Source organism: Mandrillus leucophaeus, unplaced genomic scaffold (genome assembly GCF_000951045.1).
Source record: "Mandrillus leucophaeus isolate KB7577 unplaced genomic scaffold, Mleu.le_1.0 Scaffold1094, whole genome shotgun sequence".
NCBI lineage: Eukaryota > Metazoa > Chordata > Mammalia > Primates > Cercopithecidae > Mandrillus > Mandrillus leucophaeus.
The window spans coordinates 340,783-354,049 of NW_012099143.1; the positions used below are offsets into that span (position 1 = coordinate 340,783).

Consider the following 13,267-nt stretch of genomic DNA (forward strand, 5'->3'; position numbering starts at 1 on the left):
AGAGGGATGGGGAAACGGCCGGAGGGTGGAGCAGTCAGAACACACACAACATTTATCCGTTAAGTTTGCCGTTTTACATGGTCATGCTTTGCGGTGCCCCAAAGCAATTAAAATAGTAACATCAAAAATCACTGATCACGGATCACTGTGGCTGATATAATAATAATGAAAATGTCTGAAATATTGCAAGAATTACCAAAATGTGATACAGAGACAGAAAGTGAGCACATGCTGTTGGAAAAATGGTTGATAGACTTGCCCAAGGCAAGGTTACCACAAACCTTCAATTTGTTAAAAAAAAAAAGAAAAAAAGAAAAAAATGCAGTATCTCTGAAGTGTAATAAAACACAATAAAATGAGATATACCTGTGTCTGTGTATATATGATATATGATATATTATATATAAGATAATATATAAGATATATATTGTATATACATATATTCCCCATATAAAATCATAAATATATAGATCTATCTGTCTGTATATAGAGGGAGAGTTTAGGAGTTGTCTCATGTGATTGTGGGAGCTGACAAGGATAAAATCTGTAGGGCAATGCTGTCCAGCAGGTTGGAAATTCAGATATGAGTTGATGTTGCAGTTTTGAGTCCAAAGGCTGGGAACTCAGAATTTCTGTGTTGTAGTCTGGAGGCAGAATTCCTTTTTTGTGGGGGAAACCTTGGTCTTTGTTCTTAAGGCCTTCAGCTGATTGAATGAAGCCTACCTACATTATGCAGGGTAATATGCCTTATTTAAAGTTAACTGGTTGAAAATGTTATACTCACCTGTAAAAAAATACCTTTACAATAGTGTTCGCCCAAACGACTGTGCACCATAATCTAGCCAAGTCGTCACATAAAATTAACCATCACAATGGAAATCCAGATTAATAAGGGCCTTGGACAACATTGTCAGAACTTTGTTTTCACTCTGGGTGAGATAGGAAGCCACTGAAGAGTGTTCAGCAGAAAAGTACCATGGTTTATTTAATCTAATTTATTTTTTTTAGAGACAGGGTCTCACTGTGTTGGCCAGGCAGGAGCTTAGCAGCGTGGACATAGCTCAATGTAACTTTAAGCTCCTGTGCTCAAGCAGTCCAACTGCTTCAGCATTCCCAAGTGGCTAGGACTACTGACATTCACCACCATGCCTGGCTAATTTTTTATTTTTTTGTAAAGAAGGGGTCTCACTATGTTGCCCAGGCTGGTCTTGAACTCCTGGCCTCAAGCAGTCTTCCTGCCTTGGTCTCCTAAAGTGCTGTGATCGCAGGCATGAGACATTCTACCTGGCTGTGGTTTATTTTAAATTAGTCACATTGGCTGTTGTGGTGAGCATACATTGTAGAGTGGCTCAGAGGCTAACTAGGAAGCTGTTGTAGTAATTCTGGTTAAGAGAACATGGCATCTTGGATTGCGGTCATAGTGGAGATGGTGAAATGTTTTACATTTTTAAGATAAAGCCAACAAATGTTTTTATTTACAAGTTGGATTTGGTTTATGAGAGAAGAGTAAATGATGACTCAAGTTTTTGGTGTATGTAACTGGAAGAATGGAATTGCCATTTACCAACATGGGTAAGAATGTGGGAGGAGCAAAGTTGGAGGGAAAATTGGGTTTGATTTGGATCTTTTTAAATTTGAAATGTCTGTTAGATATTCAAATAGAGTTGTCAAATATATATAAAAGTCTGGGGTTCAGTGGAGAGATACGAACTAGAAATATGAAATTAATAGTTGTCACTATATGGTGAATATATTTACATTCATATTAAACCATAAAACTGGATGAGTTCACCATGGCAGTGAGTGTAGATATAGAAGAGGTACAAGGACTGAGCCTACCATTTAAGGCTGGGGATATTAGGAGAAATTAACATTTGATTATTTCCTCTGTAATTCTCTGTAGTTCCTTTCCCTCCTTAAACTGCTAGTGAAGTAAATGCCAACACCCTTATCAAGATTGAAAAGAAATCCCATTGAGTTCCATATGCTGCTAGAGGACTGCCCCTTTTTCCTTATGAAAGTCTGTATCACTACCGCCTAAGAGAGCAGTTCCAAGAAGGCTACAGTTTAAATCGATTAGCCACCTTTTCTCAAGAGACATTTGGGACTACTATGTCTTACCTTACATCCCTGTTTACCTCAGTCTCCACATTCAAGACTCTTAATTCCCTGTATTAGTTTGTTATTAGGATTAGCTGTTGATGACAGTAACTTAAATATGATGCAACTATTCTCTGTCACTTAAAACTTTGATGGTACAGGATTGATGTGATTTTCCACAAGGTCAGGAATCTTGGCTCTTTTTTATCTTGCTGTGTTATACATGGCCTTGATGGCATGGCATGGGGAGTGTCACTCTTTCAAGTTTTTATTTCAATTATGCTGTGATTTTATATAACTTTTTTTTTTTTTTTTTTTTTTTTTGAGACAGAGGCTTGCTCTGTCGCCCAGGCTAGAGTGCAGTGGTGCAATCTCGGCTCACTGCAACCTCCACCTCCTGGGTTCCAGCGATTCTCCTGCCTCAGCCTCCTGAGTAGCTGGGATTACAGGTGCCTGCCACCACGCCTGGCTAATTTTTTGTATTTTTAGTAGAGATGAGGTTTCACCATGTTAGCTAGGATGGTCTCGATCTCCTGACCTTGTGATCCACCTGCCTCAGCCTCTCAAAATGCTGGGATTACAAGCGTGAGCCACTGTGCCCAGCGATTTTATATAACGTTTATAAGAAGTAATGAAATGGGTTCCTTAGATAACTCACTGTGAAATTAGGCAACATGAACTTAGGTACTATTACTGTTGGGCAGTGTATCTGATGCAGGGCAGGCAAGCTCCAAAACGGGCTTAGCCCAGGAGTGTTCTTGGCGTGGCCCAAGGAAGAATTCAAGGGAAAGCTCGTGGTGTTATAGCAACTTTTATTGAAGCAATAGTGTACAGCAGCAGCAGAGGTACTGTTCCTTGTGGAGCAGGGCTACCCCATAGGCATTGTGCCCAGAGGAGCAGCTCAGAGGCACTTCTGCAGTCATATTTGTGCCCACTTTTAACTATATGCAAATTAAGAAGTGAGCTATGCAGAAATTTCTGGAAAAACAGGTAACTTCCCGGTGTTACCATGGCAATGGTAAACTGATATGGCACACTGATAGGCATGTCTTACAGAGAGGTGCTTTCACCTCTTCTGTGTTTTAGCCAGTACCCAATCTGGTCCTGTGTCTGAGCCCTGCCTCTGGAGTTGAGTCCTGTCTCTTACCTCATTTCTACCCCTCACAGAATATAAAATCCAGATTGGGCCAGTAGGTTGATGATATTATAATAGCCACTGTTGGTTTCAGTATTATTAATGCCTTGGGTGGCCACACCTAGTTTCAAGGGCAGCTAGGAAACATAGTGTTTGTTCTAGGTGGCCAGATGTACAGCGAAACTTCAGATTCCTATACCACAGAAGCAGGGATGAAGGCATATTGCACGATAGCCAGCTGTTTCTACCATCTGCAACCATCTATCTTAAACCATTAGTTCTTCACCATCTAAATTTTTTTAGACCTCACAGTGTGTCATTAGCCAAATCAGTGTCCTTAGCTTTTATTCTGAATGATCCCTTTACTCTCAAAGTCTAACCTAAATCTGGTTGTTTCCTAAGGAAACTGCTTTTCTTTTTTTTTTTTTTTTTTGAGACAGAGTTTCACTCTTGTTGCCCAGGCTGGAGTGCAATGGTGAGATCTCGGCTCACCACAACCTCCACCTCCCGGGTTCAAGCAATTCTCCTGCCTCAGCCTCCCGAGTAGCTGGGATTACAGGCATGCACCAGCATACCTGGCTAATTTTGTATTTTTAGTAGAGACAGAGTTTCTGCATGTTTGTCAGACTGGTCTCGAACTCACGACCTCAGGTGAGATCAGCCTGCCTCGGTCTCCCAAAGTGCTGGGATTACAGGCATGAGCCACCATGCCTATTGCTGGAAACTGCTTTTCTTACAGATCTCTCAAGTAGAAGCTATTTTGCCTTCCAAACTCCCATACGTCAGAGTCTTATCTCTTATTACTGTATCTGGACACTTGATTCTCTTTCTCCTTCCTCTCTAAAATCTCCTAGTCCCTTTGAAACAAGTCCTACCAGATTGAACCATTCTCTGCTGTGCTTTTATGCGGTCATCTGCATAGCTCTTTGCTCTTCCCTCATTCAATGAATATTTTAGCATCTGGCTAATTGTCCTTATCTCTACTACTCTTCTTGTCATTATCTTCAGCGATTTAAAATGTCCACAAATAAATCCCTGGCCTGTCAGTTCGTTGACCTCAGCCACCCACTTTAACAGTCATAACCCATCTTATTGTTACCAATATCTATACTGGCTCTAAAATCTGTTTTAAGTATCCCATTGTCTATCTCCACTTGTTTTTGCTAGTTAACTTCTTCTGGAATCTTAATGCTAACAATTCTAAAGACTCAGTAAGATTTCCAGGCCATTGAATCTACCACTTTTTCATGGTATCTTTGGCAATTTCATCTTATTCCACGGCTTTGAATATGATGTTTTTGCTGACAACCCTCAAGTTGCTATCTAATTGATATATGCAACTCCAACTTCCCACTTGACTCCAGACTTAACTATATTATATCTCATTTCTCTTTAACTTTTCCATTGGGTTGTCTAATAGAAACCGTGTACTTAACATATCCAAGACAGAATGTTTGATATCACCCTTTCCAACCTGTTTCTCAGTCTTCCTCATTTCAATAAATGGCAACTCCATTCTACCTATTGAAACTTTATAGTCATTTTTTACTACTGTTTTTCTTTTTAATTTTTTGAGACTGAGTCTTGCTTGATGCCCAGGCTGGAGTACAGTAGTGCGATCTCGGCTCACTGCAACCTCCACCTCCCGGGTTGAAGCAATTCTCCTGCCTCAGCCTCCTGAGTAGCTGGGATTACAGACATGCGCCACCACGCCCAGCTAATTTCTGTACTTTTAGTAGAGACAGGATTTCACCATGTTGGCCAGGCTGGTCTCGAACTCCTCACCTCATGATACGCCCACTTCTGCCTCCCAGAGTGTTGGGATTACAGGCGTGAGCCACTGGGCCTGGCCACTACTGTTTTTCTTAAACTCAATTCACCAGCAAATCTTCTGGAATCTTTCCTCAAAATATATTTAGCATATGACTGCTTCATGCTGCTTACACTATTGCCGTCCTTGTCCTTCTTTATCTAAGTCACTTTCATTTCTCTTCTGGATTATTGAAATCCCATCTGGTCTTACTGCATCCAGTCTCTTTATTGTATACCATCCATCGCATCCATTTAAAATGTAAGTCAGTTCATATTGCTTATTTGCTCATAACCTCTCCACTGGCTTCTTGGTTCATTCAGAAGAAAAACTAAAGCTTTTATTATGACTTTCCAAGGCCCTGCATGTTGTGTCCCACCCTCTCCTTCCCTAATTTCCTGCCAGTCCCTCACTCATTTTATTTTAGGCATACTGGCCTTCATATTCTGACTTAACTTTAAAAGAATTACTGGCTGGTGTATTTAGAATAGTTTGTAGGGGTAAATGTAGGAATAGGAAGATCAATTTTGAGGCCACTGCAATAATCGAGGCAGGGGATGGTGGTGGCTTTGGATTATGATGGAGGTGCTGAGAAGTGACCAGATTTGCTGTGTATTTTAGTGGTTGGACTCAGATTTTGTTGCACATTTTTTCCTCTCAAGCCTCATAAATGTTGACCCATACTGAACCAAAAACAACTTATACATGATTTTTAGTAGCAAAGACATAGTTGCTGCTACTTGCTCCCTATGTAAAGTTGCAAAGTTACCTATACCCTCAAAATTGTCTTTCTATTATCTAAACCCAGCCCCTGCCCCAATACCACTGGTTAGTCAGATCCTGGTGATCAATCCCTTTAGGCAGATAAAAACACCTCAATGCAGCATTCAGGCAGTTCTGCACTTCCCCAAATTGGCTGTGTTTTAACATTACTTTTCTTTTATTCCCTTATTCAATCCCACATGAAAGTGCACATGTCATTCATACAGATGGACTCAGATAAATGGAATGTGTGAGGATGATCGTTAAGGGAGAATCTTCCCAGTGTTAGAATGCCATCGTCTTACTTTCTCTGATTCCTTGGCATGATGTTTCTGAATGGTTAGTGATTCCTTTCTTATAAAAACCATACTGCTTCTACTATTTATAGAGGATTATTATTTATTCTTGTGAGGAATTATCGTAATTATTATGGATTTCGGCAGTTTCAGGTTTTCTGATGTAGAATCCATCATGTCTTTTAAGTTTCTGATTGTAATAGTATATTCAGTTTTTATGTGTATTTTGTTATCTATTGTGTTTTCATTTCCAGAAGCAAATATTTATCCGCCTTTCTTCTTTTAAAATCCTTATAAGCTGAGTAAATTTCAATTATTGTGAAAAAGCAGCATTTCATAAAATGTTATTAGTCTTTTTTCCCCTATCTAATCAGAGGGGGCCTGATGGAAGAGGGAGTTTGGAGGACGGTGGAGAACTCCTAAAGACCAAAAAAGTGAACCTAGGAAGTGTTCCTAGGAGACATTGTATTTTAGCTCTGGCTGTGCTACACATAGTTTCATACTTTTGATATTCCACAGAAATCACCTTAAGAGAACTGGAAGAGAAAGAAGTGAAAAGAGTACTTTGAAATACAGCTTTATTTAGCACCTTGCTGATCTAAAGGTTCTTGGATTCATGAGAATGAGAAATTATCTAAGGGAGGCCTACTGAATTCTCATCTATAGTCAGTACCTCCTTTGATGTAGTTAGCAGTAATTTTCAACTTAGTAAAGAGGATTGTTTCCCTTTAATTACACTTTCATTTGATTTGTATTTGCCTATTTAGGTTAGTGATGCTACTCAGAAAGAATTCTGTAAATGTAAATCATACTCAGACAATTTAGCATTTTCTTGATTTCTAGCTTTTTTTTGTGTACGACAACTATATTCATAGCAATGATTTGTGTCTTCTGATGATATGGCTATTTGGGGAATGTTATTCTTCTTTTCCTAAGTTTTTATTTGGCAATTACACTGTGATTTTTACATAACTTTTATAAGCAGTTTATTACCTCTTCCTTAAATAAGTCACCTATTTTTCACATTGTCACTGTAGTAACCGTAACTGTTGGGCAGTGTATCTGCCCCACTGCAGAATGTCAACCCCAGATTGGGCCACTAGATTTATGATGTTGTATTTTTCCACATGGATTCTAGAATTGTAGCTGAGCCAGTCAGACCTTGGATATTTATATCCAGTAGACAAGACCAAAATTGATTTGCAATTGAAGAGTTCCCAGTTTGTGGAATTTTTTGATTTGGTCACAGGACATGGAAATTCTTTACCTGACCAGATTTACCTAGTGGTGTTCTGCGTAGGACTGTCTCAGGCAGGTTTAGGGGACTCCTGGGGTTCAGCCCAAGGCTCTCCATCATCCCTTGGTAGGATTGGCACACCAACTAGTTTTCTTTTTCTTTCCATGTACTTGATGTCAGAAGGACTGAAGGTGCTCCTTGGGGTGCAATGATGTTTTGTTTGCTTTTTGTGTGTGTACATATACATTTGTTTTTAATGCTGACTTTATATTTTCTCTCCTTTTATTTTTGCAGTAAATACAATCAAGTGGCATCTTAAATTTTTGCTGAAAGTGGAGTCATGAGACTGAAGATAACTCTTTTAAAAGAACCAAAGCATATCCTTTTAATGGTTGTAAATCTTATGGATTTTCTTAATTATAGTATTGTTAAAAGTTTCTCTATTTTATATTCTAGTTGAAGAATAGATGTTTTTTTCATTTCTTTAGTAGCTGTTTATCTAAATTGTTTTAAAATATTTAAGATCATGTGTTTTAGGTAATTCTCCAAAGTGAACCATTTGCTATAAATCTTACTTTCAAATTCTTATTGACATTTTTCTTATTTTACTTAAGTACTGTACTTAAATACTTAAAAACCAGTTTTTGTTTACTTTAGTAGGGTCTTAAAAAGAAGCTTTTTTTTGTTTTGTTTTTTTAGACGGAGTCTCACTTTGTTGCCCAAGCTCGAGTACAGTGGTGCAATCTCGGCTCACTGCAACCTCTACCTCCTGGTTTCAAGTGATTCTTCTGCCTCAGCCTCATGAGCAGCTCGGACTACAGGCACCCGCCAACATGCCTGGCTAATTGTTGTATTATTAGTAGAGATGGTGTTTCACCATGTTGGCCAGGCTGGTCTCGAACTCTCGACCTCAGGTGATCCACCCTCCCCGGCCTCCCAAAGTGCTGGGAATACAGGCATGAGCCACCATGCCTGGCCAAAATGAAGCTTTTGTAAAACCAAATAGTTTCTTTGCTAGTGTGATCTAGCATGTATTCATTCTGCCATGCTCTATTTCTTTACATTCATGATAAGGTAAAGGACAAGTTGGGGAAATCTGAGCAGTCAGATCCTCATTATTTCACATGAGAAGGTGGCAATTAGTAATATTTTCTCAAACACATGACCCTATATTTTGTCAGCAAGAGTCCCCAGTTATGTGTCAAAGAATTATGACAGGCCCCAGTATCATCATTCTTAGACATTGAGACTAATTCTACTCAAAGCATCCTTTGTAGACTTCATTGCAGGTCTGTGAAAGAATAGATAAAGAAATTGAAAGTAAGGGCTGAGAAATTTTTGTAGCAATTTGACATTGTTATAATGTCCAAATTTTCTAATATTTCATTTTTATTATATCTTACAAAATATCTATCTGCAATGGATTCAAAATAAAGAAAAATCTGGTCCTCCATCAGAACTAGGAAAACACTGATTTAAACATTTGGTCAGACATTTTAAATTGATAGGTGTTTTCATTTATATTATCTTGTCTGCTTATTTAACTATTAAGTGAAGACGTAATTCTTTTTATTCCTACTTAAGTCATTTTTACTGTCTCTTCAAAAAAGTGTGCTTTCAAGAGCTCATGCCATACACAGTTGTATAGATTTTGACCATGTCTACTGTCTGCTTTCAGACCAAGAAATAACAATGTTTTTAGACTTTCTTGATCTGGCAGTCTTCTCATTTCTCCCATAGTTTTAGTTGACCTATTAGTTTGAAGATAATGCCATGGACATCTAGCATGTACTTACAGCAATTTATATAAGGATAAGCTAATGATTTTTGGTTTGCGATGTGTGCATATTTGTTTGTATGAGTTTTCTTCCTTTCTAGGTTTTACCTAAGCTACTCCCATTTTAGTTTTACCTAACATTCTTTAGGCGACAGCAGTGATAATACAACAGTTTTTTCAGGAATGATCTAGTGTCCTTTTGTTTAACTTGTGTTTTGAGTTTTGAGTATTCTGGTGTCTCTTTATTACCTTTTTGTGCAGACTCTTAAGATCTTTCTATAATCTCTCTTTATTTTTTTGGTTTCTGCTTAATCTATCATATTTTGAAGTATTAAAAAATCTTGGAACATACTAGAATAATTAGGCACATTGTCTCTGTTTCCTTTATCATATTAGTGCTCAGATAAGACAGTAAAAGTATTGGTGAGAAATGAAGGAAATAAAAGGATTATATCATAACAGTAAGAACAAACAACTCAACCAGGAATAATCTGGCAGTATAGAAATCCAGATGTAGCAAGAGAAAACATCCTTTGTAAATAACAAACTGAAATGCCCTGTGGGTACACAATTCTGTTAGGGTAAGTACCCTGTCCTGATGGAGGAAGTGAGGGCTACTTGAGCATCTCAACTTACATAGAAATTCTTCCGATAAGTTAGAGCTTAAAAAATGGGTTAAATAAAGTAAAAATTTTAGGGATCATATCTCATCCAGCACTATGCATCTTTTAAGTGAGGTAAATTATAATTGAATTATTTCCTAATTTTAATGTAGGAAAGTTTGCTATTGTCAATTAAAAATAAATGAAGAAATAAAATGAAAAATTTAAAAAAAAGTTTGGTGAGATTTTAGTTTCAGCTGTTAAACCATAGGTTCTTTCCTAGGTGAATTGTTATGATAATATGTGATTTAAAAGGATAGCCTACTGTTAGATTTCAGTCTTCTTTTGACACTTGATTATTTTTTCCTTAGCAAAGGAATACATGCTTATTTTAATAACTTAAATGATACAGATATATATAAAGAAAAAAGTATAGTTCCCTTTGCTCCCTACCTATCCCCCAACAGTTCAGTGTAGATTCTTTGATACCTTTTGATCTACTAGGTTTCTTTTGTGTACTTTTTGGCTTTGTTTATGGAATAATGTGTAACACAAGTTTTAAATTTTCATGTGGTCAGATCTTTTCTCCCCCTCCTTTTGGCATCTGGATTTCTTTCTTGCTTTCCATTCTTACAACTGTTTTAATAGATGCTTATTTTCTTTTATATAGAAAAAAAACTAGTCATAAAATGGAAAATACATTTAGAAGCTTGAAAACGTATGACCCTATTTTACTTACACCTTAAAATCTGCATCTGTGAATTACACTTTACTTACACCTTATAATCTGCATCTGTGAATTAAGATTTAAGACTTTTGTTATGTTTTATGTCTCCTTAACATGGTGACACATCAAGAATTAGTAAGCTGTGTGGGCTGGACTACTGCTGAAGAGCTGTATTCATGTAGCGATGATCACCAGATAGTGAAGTGGAACTTGTTAACCAGTGAAACAACTCAAATAGTAAAGCTTCCTGATGATATTTACCCTATCGATTTTCACTGGTTTCCAAAAAGTTTGGGTGTAAAGAAACAAACTCAGGCAGAAAGCTTTGTCCTCACAAGTTCTGATGGTAAGTTTTAAATAAACATCATATACTCACTATTGTATTTAAAAGACTTAATAGTATGATTTATGCTTTGAGTTGTTTTACAAAACTGGTATTTGTGGATCTGCATATTTTTATCCACACATTGTATTTCTTTTCTGAATAGTCACTTGGTTTGTGTATGGGCTATGAAATTATTGTCATGGAAGAAAGTTAATTTAACTGGCATATACCAGGATTGAATATGGGCCTTTGGCATTATTATATATATATATTTTTAGAGACCAGCGTCTCACTCTGTTGCCCAGGCCAGAGTGCAGTGGTGTAATCATAGCTCACTGTAGCTTCAAACTCCTGGGCTAACACAATCTTCCTGCCTCAGTCTCGTGAGTAGCTGGGACTACAGGCACACACTATTACATCCGGTTAATTAAAACTTTTTTTTTGTAGAGACAGGGTCTCATCTTGTTGCCCAGGCTAGTCTTGTATTCCTGGCCTCAAGCATTCCTCCTGCCTTGGCCTCCCAAAGTGCTGGGATTACAGGTATGAGCCACCATGCCCAGCTGGCTTTACTTTTTTAGTACTCTTATGAGTTGAGTTAAGCTGTTCTCATAGTTTTAGTTTCTAAATTCTTCAAATTTAACTTAATATAACCACGCTGAAAAGATATACATATTCATTTAGTAAGGTATCTGTTAAAATATATACTTTATTTTTCAGTACATGTTAATTTTCAGTTACAGAGTTGAAGAGTTTTATAATTTGACCGCAGCTTTCTTATTGGTGAATAGAAAGTATGATTTTTTTTTCACTTTTTAAGGGTATGTTTTTATATTTGTTTTCTTAGAAGTACATGAACTGTTTTCATCTGTGTTATACTTTACCTGCTGTTTCAATTAGGAGTACATTCATTGAAAGTAACAGAAACTTACTTGGCTAACTTAAGCACAAATGGAGTATTTTGGTTCACCTAGCTGTAGGGGTGGATCAAGCACTAGTTGCATCAGGTCCCTGTTCTCACCATCTCTTGGGTAGGCTCTTTGCACATGGTGAACATGGTGGTGAGTATGACGGTGGCCAGTAGCCCAAGGCTCATCATACTTCATAAGACTGCTTCTTCCTCAGTATCTTGTGCAGGCAGCTTGCAGAGGGACCCTAAATGAGCTTGGGTCATATGCCCATCACTGAGTCAATCAGTTTAGTCAAGAGAAATGGACTTTGGGAGGCTGAGGTGGGTGCATCATTTGAGGTCAGGAGTTCGAGACCAGCCTGAGCAACATGATAAAACCCTGTCTGTACTGAAATACAAAAACGTTTTAGGCAGGCATAGTGGCACATGCCTATAGTCCCAGCTACTCTGGAGGCTGAGGTAGGAGAATTGCTTGAACCTGGAAGGCAGAGGTTGCAGTGAGCCGAGATTTTGCCATTGCACTCCATCCTGGGTGACAGAGCGAGACTCTGTCTCAAAAAAAAAAAAAAAAAAGACAATGGGACACTGATTGAGCATATCCAGCCTCAGGCCATCCACATGCAAAGGGAAAGAGAAAGAGAAGAGAAGAGGGCTTTTGTAACCTGAAGATGGAAAGGATGTTAGGCCAAACAATAATATCAGATTACACCTCATTTACTGAGAGACTTGTGGTAGTTTTTTAAAACTTTGTTTTTCAGAAACTTGATTAAATGAGATACATGTATAAAATCACTTTGTAGAGTGCCTGGCGCTTAGAAGATTGACCCTGAACCACAGCTAGAATTTAATTTACCTCAGATGATAAAGGGAACATTTGACTTAAACAATTTTGATTTAATTTTGCATTTACAGAAAAGTTTTAAGAATCGTACAAACAATTCCTGCAGGTCCTTTATCCAGATTAACTAGTTTAACATTTTGTCCCTTATACATTGGGACAAAGTATTGGCTCTGTTTCTTTTTATACAAACCTCCCTCCCCCTCAACATACACCCTTTTCCTGAAAGATGTGAGAGCAATTTGTAGACATGTACTTTTAACCATAAATACTTCAATGCATTTCCTAAGAATAAGAAGTTTCTGTTACATTGCCACAATTTGTTGATAAAAATCAGGACATTTAACATTGATGCAATACTATTATCTAATCTATAGTTTATATTTAAATTTTAACAATCATTCTAATTTTCCATAGAAATTTATTTTTGCTGGTACGGGATAACATATTGCTTTTGTTGTGTCTCTTTAGCTTCCTTTAATCTGGAACAACTTTTCAGTCTTTTATGATCTTGACAGTGTTGAAGAATATATGCCTGTTATTTTATAGTTCTTCAATTTGTTTTTGTCTGATGTTCCCTCATGATTAGATTCAATTTATATGTCCTTAGCAGGAATACTTGGGGCATCAGATTAGGAGATTAATGATGTTGGTTTGACCCATTATTGGTGATGTTAACCTTAATTATAAGTTAAAAAGTTCATGTTCATTAAGTTAATTCTGTAAAGTTACTATTTATTCCTCTTAATAA

General features: G+C 37.5%; 1 protein-coding gene across 2 annotated transcripts in view; it reads left to right on the top strand.

Annotated features, from left to right (window-relative positions):
• Positions 1-13,267, top strand: part of IFT80 (intraflagellar transport 80) — a 136,584-nt gene that overhangs the window by 10,132 nt on the left and 113,185 nt on the right. For both annotated transcript variants that reach the window (XM_011989295.1, XM_011989286.1), the window contains 2 exons: positions 7,635-7,717; positions 10,571-10,792. In XM_011989295.1, the coding sequence (XP_011844685.1) occupies positions 7,681-7,717; positions 10,571-10,792 (259 nt within the window). In that variant the 5' untranslated portion in view covers positions 7,635-7,680. The remainder of the gene's footprint in view (positions 1-7,634; positions 7,718-10,570; positions 10,793-13,267) is intronic.